This window comes from Dryobates pubescens, chromosome Z, assembly GCF_014839835.1.
Source record: "Dryobates pubescens isolate bDryPub1 chromosome Z, bDryPub1.pri, whole genome shotgun sequence".
Taxonomy (NCBI): Eukaryota; Metazoa; Chordata; class Aves; order Piciformes; family Picidae; genus Dryobates; species Dryobates pubescens.
In genome coordinates, this window is record NC_071657.1 from 14,170,627 (window position 1) to 14,195,611 (window position 24,985).

Sequence of the window (24,985 nt, forward strand, 5' to 3'; positions counted from 1 at the left end):
ATTCTCCTTCTCCATCCTTCGCCTCTGCAACTCGGCGTGTTGGACTCCACACTGCAGACTTCCACCTTCGCTTGTTCCCGACGAGACAACAGGAACCGTCTGTGAACAAAGCATATTTCTTCTCATCATCTGAAAGGTCATTGTAAGGAGGAGCTTCCTCAGCACGAGTTACTCTCTCCTCCGGAGGTTTAGCACAGTTGGTACCTTCAGGCCAACTTGAGATCACCTCCACCAGACCAGGTCTTTCAAGATTTCCCATTCGAGCTCTCTGTGTTATCAGAGCCATCCACTTAGACCAGGTGGAATCTGTAGCATGATGTGGTGTGGAACCCTTGCCTTTGAACATCCAATTCAAAACTGGCAATCTGGGAGCTAAGAGAAGTTGTGATTCAGTTCCAATCACTTCAGAAGCTGCTTTCACTCCTTCATAGGCAGCTAGAATCTCTTTCTCTGTTGGAGTGTAATTAGCCTCTGAACCTCTGTAACCTCGACTCCAGAAACCAAGAGGTCGTCCACGTGTCTCACCTGGAGCTTTTTGCCACAAGCACCAGGTTGGACCATTGTCACCTGCAGCCGTGTACAAAATGTTCTTAATGTCTGGACCATCTCGGACAGGTCCCAGACCCACTGCTTGTACCACTTCTTGCTTTATCTGGTCAAAGGCTGCTTGTTGTTCAGGTCCCCAGTGGAAACTGTTCCTCTTTCGAGTCACATCATACAGAGGTTTCACAATCTGACTGTATCCAGGGATGTGTAGTCTCCAAAATCCCACTATCCCCAAGAAACGTAGAGTTTCTTGCTTGTTCGTGGGATTTGCCATGGTAGAGACTCTATTTACCACATCCACTGGAATGTGTCGGCGTCCATCCTGCCACTGCACTCCCAGAAACTGGATCTCTGTGGTAGGACCTTTCACCTTGTCTCTCTTGATGGCAAAACCTGCATTCAGAAGAATGTCCATGATTTTGTTGCCTTTCTCAAAGACTTCCTCAGCAGTTTTACCCCAGACGATGATATCATCGATGAACTGGATGTGTTCTGGAGCACCACCTTCCTCCAGAGCATCGTGGATTACTGCATGACAGATGCTGGAGCTGTGGATCCAGCCCATCGGCAGTCTGTTGAAAGTGTACTGGATTCCTCTCCAGGTGAAAGCAAACTGAGGCCTGCATTCCTCTGCTATGGGAATAGAGAAGAATGCATTAGCAATGTCTATGGTAGCATACCATTTGGCCTCTTTGGATTCCAGCTCATACTGGAGTTCCATCATGTCTGGTACTGCTGCACTCATAGGCGGAGTTACTTCATTCAGGGCTCGGTAGTCCACTGTCAGACGCCAGTCTCCATTCGGCTTTCGCACAGGCCACACCGGGCTGTTGAAAGGTGAATGAGTTTTGCTGATGACTTTCTGACTCTCCAGCTGACGAATCAGATTCTGAATGGGCAACAAAGAGTCACGGTTGGTTCTGTATTGTCTGTGATGCAGAGTCTGAGAAGCAACCGGCAATTTAATGTCCTGAATCTTGTGTTGTCCCACAACTGCAGATTCATCAGAAAGAGTCAAACGGCCACAGCATAGATGAAACATAAGACAGGCTGAAAGACACAAAACAGCAAAGAAAAAATATTCAAAAGTGGAGGGTGAAAGAATTTGGAGACAGATCTGTGTTCCTGTTGAAAATAAAGTCAACATCAGCAATCAGAAATACCAATTATGTTAAAATTGAGGAAAAAACTATTTGACATGAACCTGTTGTGGTAAGGTGCAAAGGATAGCAAGTGACAAGGAATGACAAAGTGTAAATACCATCTTTAATATAAATACTATACTTGTACCTTTTGATGCCTGTCTGGCTATCTACAGCACAATGGACTTGAACTTTACAGTATGTGGAGTATCACAGTATCACAGTGAAACTTTTTAAATACTGGCACAGTCAATTTTAAAAATGGAATATTATTTTTCCCTTGTAAGCATGTATCTGCATTAAAGGAGGAAGACCTTAACGCTGAACCCCTATGATGGGCTTGGAAGTACTGTTCTAATTGGATCCAAAGTAATGATCCAGTTTTTGAGTCTCTGAAAGTGGATCATTTAGATGTGCTGCTTTGTCTTCAGGTTCTTGATGAAGCTTGGTATATACATTTGGAAACAGCAGTATTTTCTATTTCAGTATAAAAACTGTATGAACATTTTCTGTACACTGAACTGTGAAGCAGTTGCTATGTCAAGGTACTTCTGTGTCTTCATAAATGACTCAAAGGGCACTGGTATCTCTGTTGTAGACACAAGCTGAGCTGAACAGTGTAATTTTGGCAAGAAACTCCACTGATGATTTCAAGTGCCTTTTAAACTGAAAAAAAAAATTTACTAGTATCTAGAAATCACTTACAGATGAAATCTGCTTTCTCTTTTTGAAAAGAATTTAAATGACACCTTATTCTTCATGCAGTTAAATCTGAGGCACTTCCGACGAGGAAGGAGGAGGTCAGGTGCTGTTGTTGCGCATACTGGATATGCTCCACATCAGCAAGATCCACATGAAGTCCACAGGAATATCCCTCCTCATGCAAATGCACTTTGTCACTTCCATATTGCTGCCAGCATCAATCCAGCCACAGGTGAGTGTGGCAGATCCTTGCTACAGGCTGAGCTAGAATTTCTGTAAGGTTTGTGTTGTCTGTGTGAGTTTAATTGGCTTGAATGTATTTGTACGGAATTGACATGATCATGCAGAATTGCTAACATCTTGGGGGTTTAATTTGTTATTTTTTTAATGCATGAAAGAGCCTTTTTCTGCAGTAATGAAATTATGTGCATAAATTCCCTCTACAGTAATCCTGTCTTTCATATTTAGTTGTCTTTTAACTGAGATTCACAGTGGTCTGAAATGCAGAAGGATAAGTGTTTGTAACTGGAATTATACATCTGCTGGGAATGGTGTATCATAGTAGGAACACACTGATAAAAATGTCTAGGCTTCTTAAAAACGAGTACCTGACACTTAGTGTCTGAAGTAACCATGCATCTCTGTATGTTTTTATCTCCGAACCCAGCAAAACAAACCTTCATTTCACGTGCCATAACCTTTAACATTCTCTTGCCCTCCAGCGATATGTTGATGGGCATTAAGGAATATCCCCTAATTTGCTGAAACTTTTCATAATTACTGGCATTTGCTGAAAATTAAATATATGTTTGCTTACAGAAAAAGTGAATAGAAATGCAATATTAAATGGTGATGCCTTAAGATTTTGTTGCTCTGAAGTGATTTCCTGTATCCAGACTTAATGAACAACCATTATGTAATCCTTTTCATAAACTAGTTAAACGCAGTCTTATAGATAGTATTTTTAAACTGTTTGTTTTTTCCTACTGACTCTTGTTTGAAAGGTCAGTTTTGACCTGGAGGCCCTAATGATAAGTACGTATTTGAAGCTGTACAGTCTTTGGTATGATTATAAAAAACCTATCGGTTTCCATTAAAATTGCTGGATTAAGTACACTGTAAATACCTTCTCCTCTAAGATAAGAGTTAGTCTGCACCTTTTTTAGTATTGGTCTACGTTTCTTTTCACAGATACGATTAGAAACACACTGAGCCTAGCAGAAGGAAACTTCTGGGCTGTACATAACCAAGTAAACTTTAATTTTGCCTTTAGCAGTCTTTGCAATGTAAATGTGCCAAAAAGCCAAGTCTTGGAATAGGATTAAAAATAATTTTGGAAAAGAGTAGTAGAAAAGTTTCTTAGATGCTTAATACTTGTCTTTGACCTTTTTAATCTTGCATTGCTCTTAGCAATGCGTGGTGTTATTAGTGGCTAGGATCACTTGGTCTTTAACTCAGTAGATTGAAAGATAACGGGTTTCTCTTTGCTGTAGAACCTCTGTTTGAAGTAACTCACATCTTAAATCTTAATTTGAAGAAATAGCTGTTCTCCTTCACAGTCAAGTCCTAAAGTACCTCAGTCTAACCGGATTCTCTTAAATAGTCCTTTTAGTTTGCCCTTTTGAAATTAAATTTAGTCTCTCAACTTAATTGTATTTTCTTTCATTTAATTTAAACGAAATCAGTTTATGATCTCTCACTTGAAAATTTGTCCTTATTACAACATTGAGTACCTGATAAAAGCAAGGGCCAGTTTTATTTCACTTTGCTTTATAAAGAATAATACTGTCATATATATAAGGAATAATAGCATATTTTTATCGTATTTGTGTTCTATTGTTATATTTTAAGCTAATCTTCTTTCAGCAACAAAATTATTGAGACCTTCTCATATATTAAGTGTGTTACTGAAGCTGATATTCAGTCTAAGTGGTGTGCAGGGAAAGGAGTAAGCAGTGATTGTTAGGGCAAAATTATCTCTAGGCAAATCTAGAAAAAGGTATTGAATCCAATTCCCTAGGGCTTTTCTGGGAAGAGTGATTGTGATTTATGAAGCAAATAAAATTCAGTAAGGATTTTGTCCAGACTTAAGCGTCAGTTAGAACTTGGCAGTTTTGAGGTAGGAGGATGGGGAAGAAAGTGGTTTGTTTAGTGATCTTTTGATGTGTAATCACAGTACATAGATTTGTAGTCTTTCTAGTTCACTTTCCTATTCATGTTTACTGTAATCTTTTCTTCCAAAGGGAGGTCAACATAATTCTTCCTTCTAAGTTCTGTTTTTGTCAAATCTATTATGATATTTTTGAGACTGACAGTAACTGGTCTTTTTAGGAAGACAGATTGTTTCTTACATACTCTGTGCTCCTCTTGTCTGTTTCCTCTAATGCATCTCTTCCCCACAACAAAATTGCTGATAGTCCTGCTGTATTTATGTGATGATGTTAGGAAGGACATCAGCTGGTCACTGTACTGGTTTTTGCTAGTGTAACCCTGTCATACATAATCCTTTATTACAGTATATAATTAATTGAGCTTCCATTGTGAGCTAAGTGTTGGGAAATTATTTAGCTAATTTGGTTTGTACTGAGCAGTAGTAGCAAAATATAATGCAAATTAACCTGTACATTATTACGTCGTGAAGATGTAGCGGTGAAGGGCCATCCTGTTATCCTACTGTAAGCATATGAAATTGCTTCCCTGTGGAACAACTCTAATGGTAGAAGTTAATTTAATACTGGAAGTAGATGATGTTGGTGGAAGATGTTGGTGGTTGAGTCAGTCATCAGTAAATTTGCGGATGACACTAAGTTGGAAGCAGGTGTTGATCAGTTAGAGGGTAGAAGGGCTCTCCAGAGGGATGTCGACCAGCTGGACAGATGGGCAGAGTGCAACATGATGGCATTCAACAAGTCTAAGTGACGGGTGATGCACTGTGGCCACAACAATGCCATGCATAGCTACAGACTGGGGTTGGAGTGGCTGAAGAGCTGCCAAACAGAAAGGGACCTGGGGTACTGATTAACAGCTGACTGAACATGAGCCAGCAGTGTGCCCAGGTGGCTAAGAAGACCAATGGCTTCCTGGCCTGCATCAGAAATAGTGTGGCCAGCAGGAGCAGGGAAGTCATTTTGCCCCTGTACTCTGTACTGGTTAGGCCACACCTTGAGTACTGTGTCCAGCTCTGGGCCCCTCAGTTTAAGAAGGACATTGAGACACTTGAACGTGTCCAGAGAAGAGCAACGAGGCTGGGGAGAGGCCTCGAGCACAAGCTTTTGAGGAGAGCCTGAGGGAGCTGGGATTGTTTAGCTTGGAGAAGAGGAGGCTCAGGGGAGACCTTGTTGCTGTCTACAACTACCTGAAATGTGGTTGTAGCCAGGTGGGGGTTGGTCTCTTCTCCCAGGCAACCAGCACCAGAACAAGAGGACACAGTCTCAAGCTGCGCCAGGGGAATTTTAGGCTCGAGGTGGGGAGAAAGTTCTTCACAGAGAGAGTTGTTAACCATTGGAATGGGCTGCCCAGAGAGGTGGTGGAGTCACCGTCCCTGGATGTGTTCAAGAGGGGATTGGACATGGCACTTGGTGCCATGGTCTGGTAGGCATGAGGTCTTGGGTGACAGGTTGGACCTTATGATTCTTGAGGTCTTTTCCAACCTTGTTGATTCTATGATTCTAAGAACGCAAACTGGCAATGCAGTTAATGTATTCTTTTCATGGTGGGGTTTCTGCCTAAACCCAGTGCCTTTAATTTTTTATTTTTATTTTTTTTTTAAACAAAATGCTTGATTTGTAAAAAGGTCAACACTTCTTTTTTATTGTTTGGTAGATATTCCTCTACTCCCTTCTATCTCATCTCTGAGTCTTGGTGAAAACGAAGAAAAAAGTGGACCTTTTGTTGTGCACTGGCTGAACAACAAAGAACTTCATTTTACCTTGTCTATGGAAGTGTTTTTACAACAGCTTAAAAAGAGTTTTGAACATCATTCGCCAGAGATTAACACTGAGGAATCTAATCAAATAGATGGTAAATCAGAAGAAGGTAATAATCTCATCACAGAGAAATGGTTTTCATTTTATAAAGTAATTATGTTCTTTACAGGAAAGTAAGTGATGGGCAACTTGACATGTAAAGGGTACAGACAGACTACAGTAACATTTCTTTGTGTTTCCTTCCTTTATGCTGGAAGTACCTAAGTTGCTTTCAAAAATCTGTGTCTAGAAGTTCTGAATTTGTTTATGGCTGTTGCAAATATTTTGGGTTAGTTATGCTGAAAACCCTTATTATTTAATTAGGCTAACCTTGAGGGAGCCTTTGCATGATGTTGTACTTACTCCTTAAAATTTTTTTAAATAATACACTCATAGGATTAACTTGCTTTTTTACATATTAGTGTACACCTAATTTAAGTACCTTTATTCAATGACACAGCTATTTGATTTGAATATATACTATTTGGAGATGGATGCTTTTGTTTTGTCTGTGCATGCAAAAATGTAAACCAAGGTAGAATAAAAGTATTTCAAGATCCAATATGAACTATTTTGGTTTGTTAGTCATTGACTGAGGTCCACTAATGCATTTCTGATCAAAATTGTCGTTGTCAAATGAAGTCACTATAAATTACTTTAAAAAGGCCTGAAATGTTCTCTAGTTCTACTTCTGCTTTTAAACTTAGTATATGTATGTGTGTGTGTTGTAGAAGTTGATGAAAATGGAGATGAGCATAAAGGAAACCAAGAAAAGAAGGAGCTCAGTGATGAGAAAACTACTTCAAATTCAAGCCTTGTTCCCTTATCTTCTGCTATTATTGATCATGAAATTGAAGTACTACTTTCTGAATGGAATAAAAACGCTGACATGCTATTCAGTATACATCCTATGGATGGTTCACTGCTGGTGTGGCATGTGGACTGGCTAGATGAATACCAACCTGGCATGTTTCGCCAGGTGCAGGTACTTTATTTTTTTTCTGATTATGCCTTGTTATTTATTGAGGAGTGTGATAAGAAAATAACTTTAACACTTGCTCTTTTTCCTTTTCTTAAAATTCTAGGTGTCATTTGTCTCAAGAATTCCTGTTGCATTTCCAACGGGTGATGCAAACTCCCTTTGCAGAAGTATAGTGATGTATGCTTGTACCAAAAATGTTGACTTAGCCATTCAACAAGGCAAGCAAAAGCCTTCTGGCCTTACACGATCTTCATCTATGCTTATCTGCTCTGGACACAGTAAATCAACCAACAGTTTAAAACTGAGTATCTTCACACCTAATGTTATGATGATTTCTAAACATGCAGATGGGTCATTGAACCAGTGGCTAGTGAGTTTTGCTGAGGAATCTGCTTTTTCAACAGTACTCAGTATTTCACATAAATCCCGATACTGTGGTCACCGTTTTCATCTTAATGACTTGGCTTGCCACTCAGTATTACCCCTGCTGCTTACAACTTCACATCACAATGCTTTAATTTCACCAGATGTTGAGAATGCAAAACAGGAAAATGATTCCTTGAAGTCTCGGGAGTCACCAGTAAGACTTCAGAGTAGAGGCAATGCTGATGTAACATCCCAGGATCTAAATGCAGTTTACAGTGAACTTATTCTTTGGAGAGTTGACCCTGTTGGGCCTCTGTCCTTTTCTGGTGGAGTTTCTGAACTTGCTCGGATCAATTCTCTTCATGTTTCAGCATTTTCTAACGTTGCATGGCTGCCCACACTTATACCCAGCTACTGCCTTGGTGAGTTTCATTTCCTGATTTGTGAAGTATTCTAGAATAAAAGGAATATAACCTAACAATTCTATTTAAATAGATAATGTAGATGTATTTGAACACATTGGAAAAAATGTTAAGCATGGCTCCTTTATTTCACAACTTTCCCAGCTCCTGCTACCTAGAAATTGTTTTTTTTCCTATTGAGGATTGCTATATTCTTCTGCAGTATTTTATGTATTTGGTATTTCAGAAGATGATGCATTATAGTGCTGAGATGCTAGTGCATACTTCAGAGCATGTTGAACACTCAAACAGGAGTATCTTTTAATCTGGTTTGCTTCTCATGTACTTCCATATACTTTGATTGCTGAGCAGAGCGTTAAACCTTGTAGTTCTTGCTTGTCAACAGAAATTAATAAGATAATTTTTCTTATGCTATATTGTTTTCTTTCATAATCTCAAAATCATCTCTTTCAAAAAAAAAGGCAAGTTGTTGTTTGAATACTTGATTACTTTTTGCATTCTTATTTTTCAGGTACATACTGTAATTCTCCAAGTGCCTGCTTTGTGGCTAGTGATGGACACCATTTGAGATTATATCAAGCTGTAATAGATGCTAAGAAACTTCTGTGTGAGCTCTCCAATCCAGAAATTTCTGTAAGTGAAAAGCTATCTCAAATTCTTGGAAGCTTGAACTTTATTCAGTAGCACTAGTTTTGGTGGTCTTGGTAGCTGACCAAGCTGGTTGCTGAGGACTTCACACATTATGCTAGTTTTGTTCTGTTTGTTTTCGAGCATTAAATGTTATAAAGTGTTTTGGAATTGTAGCTGTACTGCATCCCCTTAATCTCTAAACTTTGCATATTGAGGTAAGTCAATGCTTAGTGGGAAATACCTTTGAAATGTGGGCACCACAAGGGGTAAAAAGCAGAGCAACAGTTTCCATTGTAAGTAAATTTTGAGATGACTGTGCATCTTGGGGAAAGTACAATTCACTGCTGAATGTGAGGCTTTTCTGGTGTTCTTTCCACCTTTCAGCCATCAAAAACAATGTGACTCTTGATAAGAGTACCTGCCAATGTTTTCTTGGAGGATTGCAACCAGTGTATGTGTAATGCTTTAGTTAAAATTTATTCGATGACGTTGTGCCTACCTAGCAGGCTGTGTGAGAGAAATGCACAAAACTGAGTTAACACCACCATCCCTCTAACTTTTTTAAACAGAAATACGTTGGCGAAGTTTTTAACATCGTAAGTCAACAATCTACAGCTCGCCCAGGATGCATCATTGAACTGGATGCCATCACAGAGCTTGTAAGATCATCTTCTGTAGTAATTTTATACTGTAATCATCTTGTTTTAAAAGTATTAATAATGAAGACTATATGTGTAGCTCTTCATGAAGTAAAGCTGAGGTATTTAAAATTTGATTCTGACATATACCTGCTTCTGGTTTCATAGTGCCAGCAAATGAAAGTAATTTGAGTAATGAAGGTTAATTTTCTTGAGAAATCTGTTGATGTGTATAACTTAGCAAGTTAAAAGCTCTCATGTTAGAGAGCAATCTTAGTAAACTTTGTGCTGTTCACTACTTTTGTGCTTTTACTTTCTTAGCATGGCAGGAAAACACAGTTACTGCATGTTTTTCAAGAAGACTTCATTTTAAATAACAAGGAGAAGGAAATGCTTGAAAACAACAGTTTATCAGACTCTGGTAAAGAACTTTTTTTTTTTAATGAAACACTGAAGACAAACCAGTGTATGTTTCATTCCATAGAGAAAAGAGAACTTTTTATGGAGCTTTAAGCATTTTAAGACCTTACTTTATTTCAGATCTCTATATACCAAAGAAGAAAATTTAATCTGGTGAAACTCATGGGTGTTTTATTTCCTTCAGGAGTAGTAGTATGCAACCAAATTTTACACTAACTAGCTTAAATCATGAAATACCCCTCACTGGCTGTATTAAGCATTCTGTTGCCAATCCTTTTCTTACATCGGGGGGAAAAGGTTTTAAATGTAGCGCTTGTATGTTTAGGCTGTGACACAGACAAAGCTTACTACATCCTTTTGTCATGGATGTTGATCTTGACATCACCTAAATACTGGTGCTCAAGCCTTGCTTGGTATAGTAAATAACAGGTTAACAAATGCCCTGAAACACAACTATAAAATGCCATGTTCTGAGTAGTGTGGGCATTTGTAAGTATTGGAGCAGATATGAATTGCTCTGGAATAAATGAACAGGTTTTCTTGCTGGAGTGGGTTATTGATACTTTTGTATGGGCATCTCTGTTTTGTTTTGTTCTGTTTCAGTGAAATAACTTGGGGACAAAAAGAGTCAGAGGTGTTTGTTATACTAAGTCACCTGCAGAGGGAATGCTGAATAAAAGGAAGTGAAGTTGTGGAACAGTGTCAAAATACTGCTTAATAATGTGGTACACAGAGCTTATTTTTATTAGAAAAAAGGGAGACACCTAGGGAAATATTTTTTTTGAACCGTAAGAACATTAGTGATCAGTTCTGAATTATCTCATTCTGTCTGAGGAAACTGGGAGCAGTGGAGATAATGTATGAAAATGACCTTCGCTGAGTGGTGGAGTGGCAAAAAGCTCAAATGGAGTGTGGAAAATCAGGAACAAAATAGAGAGCAGAAGGAAGTATTACTGTACAGCATGAATTTGCTATACATTTGCATATTGAATATGACATACAAAAAGGGCTTTAAAAGAAATATGGAATCTGTTTGATTTTTAAAGGGCTGCTTTATGCATCTGTTCTGGGTTCTGAAGGTCTGTATGGGTTGCTGATGTGTAAGAAGTTGGGCTAGATGGACTCTGAAAAACTGCAAATTAGAAGTGTATCATTTGCATACACTTATCTGAGAGTATTTTCTAGTGCTTTAAAGCTCTTTAGTTTTCAAAACTCCCACTCTTTGCTCTTGATTAAAGTATTTAGCTCAATTTGTTTTTAAAAAAATTCACTTGATTTGTTTTTTTCTACAGTACCATAAGAAGCCCAGTGTTAAACCTACAGGGCAAATACAGCTTGTTCTTGATCATGTTTTATGTAGATGCACACTTAAAGGGTTGAAGAAGAAAGGTGTTTGTTAAACTAGCTGTTTCTTCTTGGTCCTAATGGATTTACTTCAGTGCTAAGGAATGAGTGGCCAGGTGAACTGTCCCGTCCCCCCCGCCACCTTTTCCCCCCAAAACTGACTCCTGGTATTGCAACTTGTGTTGTCTTTTCTGTGGGCGAAACTTTAGCAACTGATTTCCTAGGAAGAAGCATTGTACCTCTTGTGTGTTGCAGACTATGTAGTCTGACTGGGTTGTGATCATTGAACCTACCCATTGGACCAGGCTGTGACTTTCCAAGCCACTGATACCTCATTTATTATGTAGATGTGATTTGTATACATTCTGTTCATTGAAGGCCAACCCGCTGTCTAGCTCAGTGTCTTAAACCATTACGGTTGCATGTAATGGATAGCTGGGAAACCATAAGAGACAAGCATGTAAAAGACAAAGGTGTAGAGCCTAGAATGTTTGGACATTTAACTTTAAACACAGAAAATTCAGGAAAATACATTATCCTCTCTAAAAGAAAACACTGACTGTTCTTCATGTGCGTACCTATAATTGTAGTGGCTATGGCGTGTGATAGAATAGTAGGAAAGCTAACAACAAGGTTGGATGTAGACTGATCATTACATTACAGTATTAGTTTATTGATTATATGTTTAATATGATTATTTGCTAGCCAGCAAAATTTAGTTCTGCTTTCAGGTGAATAACACCTAAGATCTTTCTGTTCTGAATTTCATCAGGGAACCAGCAGAATGGATTCTCTGAAAAATTCTACTTAATAGTGATAGAGTATACTGAAAACCAGTCCTTACTGCATATGTGGCATTTACATTTGAAGTCAATTCCTGTCTCAGTAGGTAAGCCTCTTTCTTGTAGTTTTCTGTTTAAAGCAAAAAGTACTGAGTGTATTTAAGTTGTATTTCAATATCTTTGAAAAGCTCCTGCAATTCTTTGGTTACAAGCTTTCATGACAACCTGTTCTTTCTTCATTACTTGAGAAGGCTGAAATTTTTGAGTTCAATCTGAGCCAAAATTCAGTTTGGTAGTTTATGTGCATTCTAAGATAAGAGCAAATAGATTTTTCTTGGTTTAATACAGACTAACAGTTTAGTTGTTTTCATTCTCAGAAATCAAGTTTACACAAGTTCTAGACTGGACTGTAGTCTGAGGCACTGAAACATCAGGCTATAATTACAATTAGGAATAATTTGGAAGTTCTGAAATCTCCTGGTTCTCTTTCAGACTACTAAATTACCACAAAAACTATAAAATAATTTTAAGTAAGCTAAGATATACTTCAGTAGTTCTCTGCTATTAAGAGAACATAAATCTGGCATTTACCACATACCAGAGGAATCTGTTACAAAGCATGGTTGGTTTGGGTTTTTTGGATTTTGTTTGTTGGTTTTTCAATGGCATCCTGGCCTGCATCAGGAACAGTGTGGCCAGCAGGAGCAGGGAGGTCGTTCTCCTCCTGTGCTCAGCACTGGTTAGGCCACATCTTGAGTCCTGTGTCCAGTTCTGGGCTCCTCAGTTTAAGAAGGACATTGAGAGACTTGAAGGTGTCCAGAGAAGGGCAACAAGGCTGGGGAGGGGTCTGGAGCACAGCCCTGTGAGGAGAGGCTGAGGGAGCTGGGATTGTTTAGCCTGGGGAAGGGGAGGCTCAGGGGAGACCTCATTGCTCTCTACAACTACCTGAAGGGAGGTTGTAGCCAGGTGGGGGTTGGTCTCCTCTCCCAGGCAAGCAGCCCCAGAACAAGAGGACACAGTCTCAAGCTGTGCCAGGGAAAGTTCAGGCTCGAGGTGAGGAGAAAGTTCTTTCCAAAACTGGCCATTGGAATGTGCTGCCCAGGGAGGTGGTGGAGTCCTCATCCCTGGAGGTGTTAAAAAATGGCTTGGATGTGGCACTTGGAGCCATGGTTTAGTTGATCAGATGGTGCTGGGTAATAGGTTGGACTTGATGATCTTTGAGGTCTTTTCCAACCTTATTGATTCTATGATTCTATGATTTAAACCAACTTGGTATTTGTCTTACAGTTGCTTTCAAAGACAGAATTTCTTCAATTACTTGAAGTATTACTGCCATTAGTATATAAGTTAATGACAGGACTAAAGATACAAATTTTCTGCTCTAGTTATGGCAGGGCATTACTGATAGGGCCTTTCAGACACCTGTTGGCAGTTTTCTTCTTCCAAATCAATCAAATTCATACTTCAACTTCTGTTTTGTTTTGCAGTTTTTTTTTCTTTCCTTTTTTGTTGTTTAAATAAAACTAATGAAGCACTCATATGACATAATATCTGAGGTCCTACATTTTAAGCAAATATTTACTTTTTTTCTGAAAAATAGCCTACCACAATTTCTGAGGTAAAACATGGAGATACTTCATTTTCTCTAGCTGCAGGCAGTTTTTATGCTTGATGAAGCATTAATTTCTGTGGATAACTGTATACATACCTCTTTCATCTGCAGTTTTGGCACTTCTTATTACAATCTGGTTGGTACAAGTCTGAAGAGTTTAAAGCTATAACTTCTCAGCTGTTTTTGAGTTTCAGAAGTATTTAATCTGAGGTGTGCTAGCTAGCATTTCTTCTTAAATCTGAATGTGCAAACTCTTTTCTTGGAAATGAAAGCCAAATTCTAAGTTATATTTTATCTGTCTGGAATTGTTAAGGTATGTAAAATTAATTTTTAGGTTAAGAGAAATCGTTGGTTATTTTAAAATAACAATGTTTTGGGTTTTTTTAGGTGAAAAGATAGATTCAAGTACTCCAGAAACAGTGATGCAAACAGAGGAAATGTATTCTTCGCCAGATCCAGACAAGATCCAGTCACCTTTCAGTCAAAAGTATCAGGCCTGCAGAGCAAACCTTCAGAGCACCAGCTGGCTTACTCTGTCTTCCAAAATGGTGTATAGTCAAGAGCTGAATTTGCCAGAAGGAGTAGAGATAATAAGTGTAAAGCCATCAGCAGGTTTGTAATTGTTTTACTTTTCTTTTTTTCTTAAGATGAAAATAGCAGTCCTTGCTTTTCTGACTCTGGTCTTAAAATGTAAGTAATGGTAACTTTGGTATTTGTTATTAGAATTAACGTACCTGCAGATGGATCCAAAAATTTGCTAGAATGTGCTCCACTGGCTTTTTGTATCTCTGTCTGGGAACTAAAACTAAATAAAGTTTTTAGTTAAGTTACAATACATAATATTCCAGATTTTTGCAAAACAAGAATTATAGAATGACTATTTTTTGAAGTCATGCATGAATTTTTTTGTAGGTACTGCACTTAAATTTTGAAGCTTGCATCAGTCTCTCAAAAATATTTTGTCATGTTTAGGGTAAAGTCATATAATTTGATTTCTCTCTAAAGCATGAAGTGGAAACAAAGGGAAAATGGTTTCATAGTATCTGTGTGAAGAAGTGATGGGGTTTGGGTTTTTTTTAATAATAAAATAACTCAATAAATCAATAATATAAATAATATCATATCAATAATAATAAATAATAAATCAATAATATAATATAAATCAATAAAATAACTCAATAAATCAGTAATTTTAGTATTTCCCACACTGATAGTGTATTTCTAACATTTAATTTTAGGACATCTGAGTTCTTCTTCCATATATCCTGTTTGTCGTGCACCATATCTGCTGGCTACTTCATGCTCTGATGGAAAAGTGCGATTCTGGAGATGTAGGGTTACCACTGAATCATCCACTCCTCCTGTGCCAGAAGATAGTGCACACAGTGATGTTACATATGTGTGGGAAGAATGGCCATTATTGATTGAGGGTGGACTTGTTAGTAGTAGTAGTGCTATTAATGTCCCAGGAAGGCCAACTGAAGTTAGCTGTGCACACACTAATAGATTAGCAGTAGCGTATAAGCAAGTGACATCTAAACCAAATCAGCTGTCCCAAGATTTTATAATGCATGTTAGTATTTTTGAATGTGAATCTACAGGAGGTTCTTCCTGGGTTCTAGAACAGACACTTCACTTAGATGAGATGGATACCATGTTAGGTGCTGGTGTTGGTATTGATAATAGTTCACTGGCATATAACCAACAAGACATTTCTCTGTTTCACAGTGGGAATACTCTGCCTAACACTAAGCACTTGGTACACTTAGACTGGATGTCTAGGGAAGATGGTTCACATATTTTAACAGTGGGGATTGGATCAAAACTTTTTATGTTTGGTCAACTCTCTGGGAAAATGCAAGAACAAAATGGTAAGGAGATTGTATCTATTTGTCATAGTGGCAGTACAAAAGCTACAGCCCTTACTAGGTTTGTTATGCTGCGTTGTGTCGACTTGGTTTCCTCTGTAGAGGGGTCATCTCCTTTTCCAGTCTCATTGTCTTGGGTGCGTGATGGCATTCTTGTAGTTGGAATGGATTGTGAAATGCATGTTTATTCCCAGTGGCAGTCTCCTTCCAAGCAGGAACTAGTTAGTACTGATTCTTACAGTGGAAGTATATCATGTATAAATAACATAATGAAACAAAGCCAGTCAGCTGCTTCAGGTCTGCACCCACCAAAGCGAACCTTGACCAGATCTTTGACTAGCCTCGCACAGAAGCTTAGTGGGAAGAGATCTGCCTGTGATCTGTCTACAGAAATGGAAGATTCTGGACTTTTTGAAGCAGCTCATATGTTATCTCCCACTTTACCTCAATATCATCCGTATCAGCTGTTGGAACTCATGGATCTTGGTAAAGTACGTAGAGCAAAAGCCATTCTGTCCCATCTGGTGAAGTGCATTGCTGGAGAAGTTGTTGCTATAAATGAATCAGAATCTAATCATGATAAGAGGCTCAGATCCCTGACCATCAGTGCTAGTGGAAGTACTGCAAGAGATCCCAAAACATTCAGCAAAACTGAGACTACAGACTATATTGAAATAGACTCTGTTCCACCATTGCCTTTGTATGCTCTGCTTGCTGCAGATGATGATTCATCTTACTTGTCTTCAGAGAAGTCTAATAATCAAAACAGCCAAAATAAGAAAGATATGCCCAATGACAATTACGACGATCTCTTTCAAAATACTGTTATAAGTACAGATGAACTTGTTACATTTGATGCAGATGAAGACAGTTCAAAACCAGAAGTCATTGATCTTTCTCAGTATAGCCCAACTTACTTTGGACCAGAGCATGCTCAAGTTCTTTCTCGTCACTTGCTTCACTCAAGCTTGCCAGGTCTGACTAGGATGGAGCAAATGTCACTGATGGCCTTAGCAGACACGATTGCTACTACCAGTACGGACATTGGAGAAAGCAGAGACAGAAATCAGGGTAAGCTGTCTCTTCCAAGTTAAATGTACTGCTGTGCTTCAGAAACATTTTTGGGACTTCTTCCTATTCTGGAATATTATTGTGGCTTACAAAAGCACATCATAGTTCTGTTTCGTAGTGAAGCTTGTATTATGTACTGTGCCATCACAGATCTTAAAGGTCTTTTCCCACCAAAACCAATTCTGTGATTCTATTTACTGTTTAAGGTTTCAAGGCTTCAGATTTCCATAAAATCAGACTTTCTACTGTTCTTTATGCCACTATTATTTTTATTCCTAATTCATTTGCAAAGAGACATCTTTTTTCATCAACCTTTGTTACACTGAGCAGAGAAATTGAAAAATACATATTAAGAACAAACAAGTTCAAAACTTCTTGTATTTGAAATTCTCTTCTTTTCCATTCCTTCAAGGGAAGAATTATTAATTAAGCTGTTTTATTGATGAATCTAAGGCATTAGTAGTCCCAGAATTGTGAAGTGTTTCTTCTCTTAAGACACTTAATAGCCGCTTTTAGTAGTTCTCTAAAGTGTCCATAAAAATATTTAATTCCAGGTGGAGAAACTCTTGATGAGTGTGGTTTGAAATTTTTATTGGCTGTTCGGCTCCACACATTTCTAACAACTTCACTTCCACCTTTACATCGAGCTCAGCTGCTTCACCAAGGTAACTGTTGTGCTTTCTTAGAGGAGATCAATATTAGTGACATAGCTGTACATATGATTTCTGTGCTTTTGGTATGCCTCTGCTGCTTGGGGGGGGGGTGGGGGTGTCTGCTTGTGTTGTAAGGTTTTACGTTTGTTGGGCGGGGGTGAGTGGTTTTTCGTTTGGTTGGTTTTTAATATTGTTCAACACAGATATGTGTCAGAGCAGTCTGTTTTATTTTAGGTAGAGAGTCTGTTTTATTTTAGATAGTGGTCCTGGAACTGAAGTGTGGAGAGTTGTGTTTGGGGTGGGTGGGTGTGGTGGTGGTGTGTGGTTTTTTTTTTCGTTTATTTGGTTTTGTGTTGTTTTTTAAGTAATTATTTTCTGAACAATTTTGTAGTGGTTTTGCTTGGTGGTGTTTTTGGTTTTGTTTTTCTCAGAAGAACTGTCTTTTCTGTTCTTCTACTACTGTGTTGTTACAGTAACCTTCTGCAGAAATAATGCAGTATAAAGTAAAGCATGTATTTACTTCAGTTTTTTAGTACATTCTTGAGAAAAAAATTCTTACAGTATACTCAGATTTCAAATGTTTAGATGTTTTTTCATGTGCTTAACCAATGAACTATTTCAAATAGTTTTCTTTGCTATAGTTTTGAGTAAATCCAACCTGCTAATGTAATGATAGAATGAAATGGATTTGTGTGACCGTTTGACGCTGTGCCTTTAAGAAAGGGGCACACTGGCTAAATGTTTGTAAAATATTTTGGTATTCTAAACAAATTTCATTGGTAGGATTGTGGGAGGTGAGATTGTTAGACCCAGGGTAGCTGGAACTTTCTCTCAGTCTTCCTTCCTTCGCTGTCCCTCTCGGCTGGATCTGCTTCTGGGATTCTGGCCAACTAAGATAAGATACTAACTCCTGTGCCAGGCCTTTCTTCCTTTCCTGCCCTGTTAACCGTCCACATCTCATTTCTACCTCTTTTGGGGGAGAAGGGAGGTAGGGGGGTGAAGGGGGGGGCACAGGGGGAAGCACCCTGTGTGGGGGGTCTGGTTTCTGGTTGAGTTCATTTGCTGTATATTCCTGTATATATTGTAAAATACCTGTATTTGTTGTGTTACATAGAATCTGTTTCCTTGTAAAATAGAATCTCATTTCTCCGACTGGGTTTAACCGTGGTCACTTTCTCAGTGGGGGAGGGAAAGCAGAGCCTTTCCTTTCAAACCACCACAATTTGATTAGCCCTAATCAAATCTAAATTAATGCCAGTGGTTGCTTCTTTATCCTTTCAGTAGTCATCATGACTGTTGATGATATTTGCAGTCTTATGGCTTGTGATCCCTCAGGAGCATCCAGGACTGGAATTTGCCAGGACTGCCACAGCAGAGTACTGCTGATTTCTCTCTCTGTTGGAATACCTCTAATTGAGATACTTCTGCTTCTTCTAAGCCCAGAAATTGGTGCGAGTCAACAATGCCTCCAAGGCATTTGCAGAGGTGCAGTTGAATGTGCCTCTGTGCAGAGAGAGAAGCATCTTCTCTCCCTAATTAGAGCTGTAATTATCCATGGCTTGCTATGCTGCTGCTATCTGATTTCTATCTTCCTCCTTTTTTTTTCTTTTCCCATTTTTCTTCTGTATCTCCATCCTCAAACCTATTTTCTGCTGATTGTCTGAAACTTTGCATTTTCTAAGTCAAAACAATGAAACTACTTTTCAAAACTCTGAAAACTTTTGATCAGTATCTTGCACTTTGTATCATGGCTAATTTTAACACCACCCACTAGAAGTGTATTTTTGGGCTTCAGTCAGTAATTGTTCTTTGCAAACTTGCATAAAGAGTTTGCAGGTTAAAAGATATTTTCATCCGTATGAGCTTTCTTTAAGTGGTATACAGTCCTTACAAGTACTCTTAAATTTCTTTTCGCTCAGCAGTCCAAAATAGGCAACTCAACATTCTTCTGCTTATTCCTTTCCTACTCCAGAACTTAAGATTTTGGATTATTAGTGAATCTTTTTCTGTTTCCCCCCCTCCCCTTTGTTTGTGTGTTTATTATGTAGGCTTATCTACTAGTCATTTTGCCTGGGCATTTCATTCAGTAGCGGAAGAAGAATTGCTGAGCATGCTGCCTGCAGTGCAGAAAGGAGATCCAACATGGTCAGAACTCAGAGCTATGGGTATAGGATGGTGGGTTCGGAATATCCATAGCCTGCGGAAATGCATAGAAAAGGTAAAAACAGCATTCTGAAACACTATTACCAAACTTTTTTTCAAGCAGCTGTCCTCTTGTATTTACTTTCTCATTTATGTGTGTTTAATTTTTCAGATGTGTTCAGTGTTTCTGAATGTTTCCTGCTGTATTTTTTGTACATGTGGTTTATTGTATGAGTACGAACTTTTGGTTGGTTGATTTTTTTTTTTTTAGTACATTAGGTTTAAAATTGCAGTGTGAAGTACATTTGACCTTTTATATATTCCATTTTGTAGGTGGCAGTTTATTGTGGATGCTAAAGATGCAAAGAGAGCATAGAGTTGTTTTTTATAGCAAAATTAGGGAATAAGTTAGGGGAAAAGGTTCTCCTAACAAGCCTCTCAAAAATGGAGTCAGCTAAGTTACTGTGCATCTGTCTTGAAAACAGATACATTTCTATCATAACAAAACCTTTGACTGATTTGTTCTGCCTTGGATTTCTTTTTTTCTTTTTTTTTTTTTTTTTTTTCTTAGATGGTTTTGGTTTTGTGGTGTGGTGTTTTGTTTTTGTTTTGTTTTTCCTATTACTATGTATTTGAATCATCAGATGTAAGCTTAACCTCTGGTCCTGCGTTTAAGGTTAGCTTATCTGGGTTTTGGACTACTCCTGCTGCCACTTACTCCTGTTTCTTTTCCAACCTCCAAACATAATCTCTAGTAAACATCTTATGGTGTGACTAGTCCCAGTTTGTTCTTCAAGGCTCCAACTGTCCTTTGATTACCAGACCAACTAATAAATTAAAATTGTTTTGATTTCATAAACTGATTTCAGATGTAGGCATTTGATCTGCCAAAACTGAAAAAGCAGTAGCTAAATGTGTTTGATCCATAATGAAAGGAGACATCCTATGTTAAAGAGAATTTCCAAGCATTGTGAGGCATGGGATACCAGAATTAATGAGTGATTTTTGTTTGTTTGTTTTTGTTTTGTTCCTGTTGAACTGTCTTAACAGGTGGCTAAAGCAGCCTTTCAGCGAAACAATGACCCACTTGATGCAGCCATTTTTTACCTTGCAATGAAAAAGAAGGCTGTGATTTGGGGATTATACAGGTAGGTGACATGCAAGCTTTTACATGAAGTTTCATACTGTCTTTTGTAGTTTTGGAAACCAAGCTGAATATGATGGTAGTCCAAAAGAAGCACAGTTATTACCATTTGATTTCTAAAGTAGTCACTACATTGAATAGATGTTTTCAAGCTTCCTGTGTTTATAGAGGTAATTTAGTTGCAGTTTCTGAAGGTAAATGCTTCAATTTTACTCTCAAATCAACTGTAATTTCAATCACTGTTTATTTCTGATTTGTCTTTGAGGACTAACAGTGTAGTGTGTGGAATGCTCTTGCAAATTTTACCATAAGTTCAGAGGACTGAATTAATTCTGTCTTCCAAACCGATGTTTTCATAATATGATGTTCAGTGCTGCAAACTTTTAAAATAATAGTTTCCATTCTCACTCTTAAGAGTTTACCTGGAAAAAAATGATTGTTTCTGTATTCATATCAGGTTAACTGAAAACAGTGTTATTTTTCCTGTTTACTTCAGTTTCAGATATGTGTAAATATGAAACCTCCTAATACTGCCAGTGTTGAGAGCCTCTGCATTTCCTAAAAACAAAAGACCTGTGTAAAATTCTACTGGCATCTGAGGAAAGGTAGAACCATCAGACATCTAGTGAAATACATAATATTTTTGTTGATTATGTTCAATATACAGGTCCCAGAAAGATACTAAAATGATGCAGTTTTTTGGAAACAACTTCACCGAGGACAGATGGCGTAAAGCAGCGTTAAAAAATGCATTTTCATTGCTTGGCAAACAGCGCTTCGAACATTCTGCAGCGTTTTTCTTGTTGGCAGGACACTTAAAAGATGCAGTGGAGGTAATAAAATAATAAACTTTTTAAAAATCTTTTATGACATTGTCACAAAATTAGAAATATATTGAATGTGGCCCCTAAAGATTCAGATTTGTTAGTGCTCTTTTCCCTTTCGTTTCCCCCCAAATGAATGACAAATACAAATCCTTACTTTTTACAGTTTGACTTTTGTTTTAGTTCTCATATAAGTGATACTAAAAAAGTCCCATAGTTAATTCTCTGTGATAATGTTAAGAAGCTAACAACCATTAAGTTACTTTAAACTTGTCTGCCCTTTCATATATGAAGACAACATAGCTTGTTACTAAGAAAATGAAGACCTTTTGACATATGGCTTGGCTTCTAGATACTGTTTCACAAAGGAATTATTTCCTGGTTCTGTTTGAATTACAGAGAGCAAATAGATGTCTTTGGTAACAAAGGATTTTTGTAAAGCTTTATAACCAGAATGTGTAGCTTTGAGACGACATGCACGCTGACAATGATTTGTTGAAACTGATGAATTTCAAAAATCTATTGTTGTGTCAGGCTTAAACTGAAGAAACTGCAAATCAGATCTTGCATATAATAGACCACAGCTCTTCTGCTTAACTCCTGCTAGTTTTTTATGGAATATATACACTTACTTATCTCAGTCTGAACATATCTGTAGCACTTCCTGTCTTGTGATCATTTTAACCAGAGGAGAAACTACAATGTTTGTCAACATGTTTATTTTCAATTAGGTCTGCCTTGAAAAACTTAATGATATTCAGTTGGCTCTTGTAATATCAAGACTTTATGAATCGGAGTTTGAAGTATCTAGTACTTACAAATCCATACTGCAGAAGAGGATTTTGGGAAGTGCATTTGCTGGAAAAGAAAGCTCTGGAAACATGCACTGTGACCCTTTTCTGCGAAGTATGGCTTACTGGATTTTGGAAGATTATAGCAAGGCTCTTGAGACTTTAATTAAACATTCTGTTGAAGATGGAGGTAAGAACATTAATATTTTGCCTATTAAGTTGCTCTTAACAATTTATGCTTTAAAAATCTACTATTTAAATGAACAGTCTAAACAAGATCAGGTACTGTTCAGCTGCTCACTGTTGCTGCTAAGTAGCTTGCTGCAGCAGTATCTGTGGCTTTTCTAGTAAATGTGGTGACTGTGTTGTTATCTCATGAATGGATACTTAATGTATCTAAGTGTGGGATTAGCAGCAAAAAGAGGTCTGCAATGTTGCAGACATTTTTCCAGAAGCAGTTTAAAGATGAAGAAGCAAATTAACTTCCTTAGTTAGACTCCATCACAACCTAGGAAAAAAAAAGTCTGATTGCAGTTACGTGGTAGAGTCTGGAAGGCATGGTGTTTTGGTGCTTTTCGTCCTTGGGAACACTAGTTGACCTCAATGATAAACTGTCATAGAAAAGATTTGCATGTTTTCTGTGATACAAGGAAGCACAAGTGATGCTGAAATAGTACATAAGTCTCTTTTCCCTGTTCACTCACTAGCTTTATAGGCCTTCCAGTAATCAGCTGTGTCATTTCCTACAATTAGTGTTCTCAAAATAGTTAAGTGTTTTCAGTCCCTAGGAAATAGCCAGCTAGCTGGTTTTAGTCTTGGCTGCTGAAAGAAACTTGATGGGAATAAACCAGGACTTGAATCCCTGGAGTTGTGTAACTAATGTTAAAACCTTGTTTCTGTAGAAGCTACACACCTCAGGATAATTTTGAGCAAATAAGGGATGTATTATGTATAAATGCTCAGTTGTTTACATGGTGGTCCCATACTGTATAAAACAATTTTTAATTTTTGCTGCTACTTCTGTAATTAGTTCAGTGATTCTGTGGTGCATTTCTTTTCTTATTTAAAGGTTCTCTTATACATACCTCCTTCTGCATTTCTGCATACCTCTTATTTGCATTTAGTTGTTCTGTAAATCCTGACAGACAAAGCCTTTGAAAGGTGTGCAAATTGTCTTAAGCTGATCTTTGTCTCTTTTCAGGGTTTTTCATGTTTTGGTTTTGGACATGAAAACAAATTTCCTGTAAAGTTTGTTTATTTGTATGTAATACTGATAGCAATATGTATAAATATTAGGGGCTTCCTAGTTTTATTGTAAGTTGCATTTTTGAAAAGAAATAAACAACATATAACAAACACTAATCAAAACCTTTTTTTCAAACTGCCCTCCACCTTTTCTTTCTTTTTTTTTTTTAATAAGTATCTTTAGTAAGATGTTACATCTTTTATAACTCAGTAATGGAGATTTCAGAAATCTAAACTGAACAGGAATGTGGTCTTTTTTACCTTCAGCAGAACTTGCCTAATTAAAAAGGAAAGAAATGGCAGCTGTTTTAAATTAAAGGTCTTACCTGTTCTATCACTGAAGTTTGTCTTTTTGGTGCTGTTCAGGTTTATCAACATCTTCCCTCTCAAGATATTCATATGATAAAGATGCAAAGGAAAAGGGGGGTACAATGAAGTAAACAATGTTAGGATCTAATAGCCTTTTGATGAACTCAAAACTTTGCAGATTAGTTATTTCATACAGAATGATAGATTCTCCTCATGATGCAATATCTTTTCAGATGAAGGAGATGGCCCACCAAGTTGTAACCCTGCAGTGTTTAACTTCTATAACTACTTAAGAACACATCCTCTTCTGTTGAGGCGACATTTTGGCTCTTCTTATACATCTTCCACACACGTTTGCTTAACAGGAGAAAATGGATTAGCTGACAAAATCAACCTAAGTGAAAGACGTCTGTTTTTCACCACTGCGTATGCTCATCTAAAAGCTGGTTGTCCTATGTTGGCCTTAGAAGTGTTAACAAAGATGCCCAAAGTTGTCAAGAAGTCAAAGTCATTCCATAGATCCCCTAGTTTAATGGATGCTAGTAAAGATTTCTCACCATCTTCTCCAGTTAGAGAATTGGAAACAAAAGACCAAGCTTCCAGTTATGATTGGTCACAGCCAGTATTGAACGGTCTGGGTTCACCTTCAGACTGTTCATCAGGAAAAAATTCAAGTTCAACTCTTTCATTTGACTGGAGCCAGCCAAGTGTAGTATTCCACGATGAACCCTTGAAACTACAGTCAGACAGCGATGAAAGTGATGACAGTGAAGATTCCTCCCTGGCAATGAAAGATTTAAAGTCTCTGAATAAGACTGAAAAATTACACGAAACAAGTTATAGCTACGCAGAATCTTTCAGTGGAGTTGATGACGATGATATCCTAAGTCCCTCAGAAGATATCATTTCAGCACAGCTGAAGTTTAGAGCATGTCTGAAAATTCTTACTGTGGAGCTTCGTACACTGTCAACTGGTTATGAGGTAGATGGAGGGAAACTGAGGTATCAGCTTTATCAGTGGCTTGAAAGAGAAGTGATAGCTCTTCAAAAGACCTGTGATTATAGTGTTGAAGTGGAAGATCTACAGTCGGGAATTAGTGTTATGCCAGAGGAAGCTATGGTGCATGAAAACACTGAAGATTTAGCTGACCAACAAAAAAACCTCCAAAAAAGACGTCAGTGGCTTCTGAAATACCAGTCTCTCCTAAGAATGTTCCTCAGTTACTGTATACTTCATGGCTCACATGGTGGAGGTTTGGCATCTGTCCGAATGGAATTAATTTTGCTGTTGCAGGAATCTCAACAGGTATGTGGCAGAGCTTAGTTTGTGTTTTCTCTGCTTCAGGTTTATTCTAGATTTTTCATATTATTGTTGGTTCATAGTATT

At 37.9% G+C, this 24,985-nt stretch overlaps 1 protein-coding gene across 1 annotated transcript in view; it reads left to right on the forward strand.

Annotated features, from left to right (window-relative positions):
• Positions 1-24,985, forward strand: part of DMXL1 (Dmx like 1) — a 90,532-nt gene that overhangs the window by 31,647 nt on the left and 33,900 nt on the right. Inside the window, exons 9-24 of the mRNA XM_054178766.1 lie at positions 2,454-2,622; positions 6,213-6,425; positions 7,087-7,340; positions 7,441-8,125; positions 8,637-8,758; positions 9,325-9,414; positions 9,715-9,814; positions 11,930-12,046; positions 13,939-14,163; positions 14,790-16,490; positions 17,045-17,155; positions 19,192-19,361; positions 20,336-20,433; positions 21,097-21,262; positions 21,985-22,234; positions 23,832-24,904. Of these exons, the coding sequence (XP_054034741.1) occupies positions 2,454-2,622; positions 6,213-6,425; positions 7,087-7,340; positions 7,441-8,125; positions 8,637-8,758; positions 9,325-9,414; positions 9,715-9,814; positions 11,930-12,046; positions 13,939-14,163; positions 14,790-16,490; positions 17,045-17,155; positions 19,192-19,361; positions 20,336-20,433; positions 21,097-21,262; positions 21,985-22,234; positions 23,832-24,904 (5,544 nt within the window). The remainder of the gene's footprint in view (positions 1-2,453; positions 2,623-6,212; positions 6,426-7,086; positions 7,341-7,440; positions 8,126-8,636; positions 8,759-9,324; positions 9,415-9,714; positions 9,815-11,929; positions 12,047-13,938; positions 14,164-14,789; positions 16,491-17,044; positions 17,156-19,191; positions 19,362-20,335; positions 20,434-21,096; positions 21,263-21,984; positions 22,235-23,831; positions 24,905-24,985) is intronic.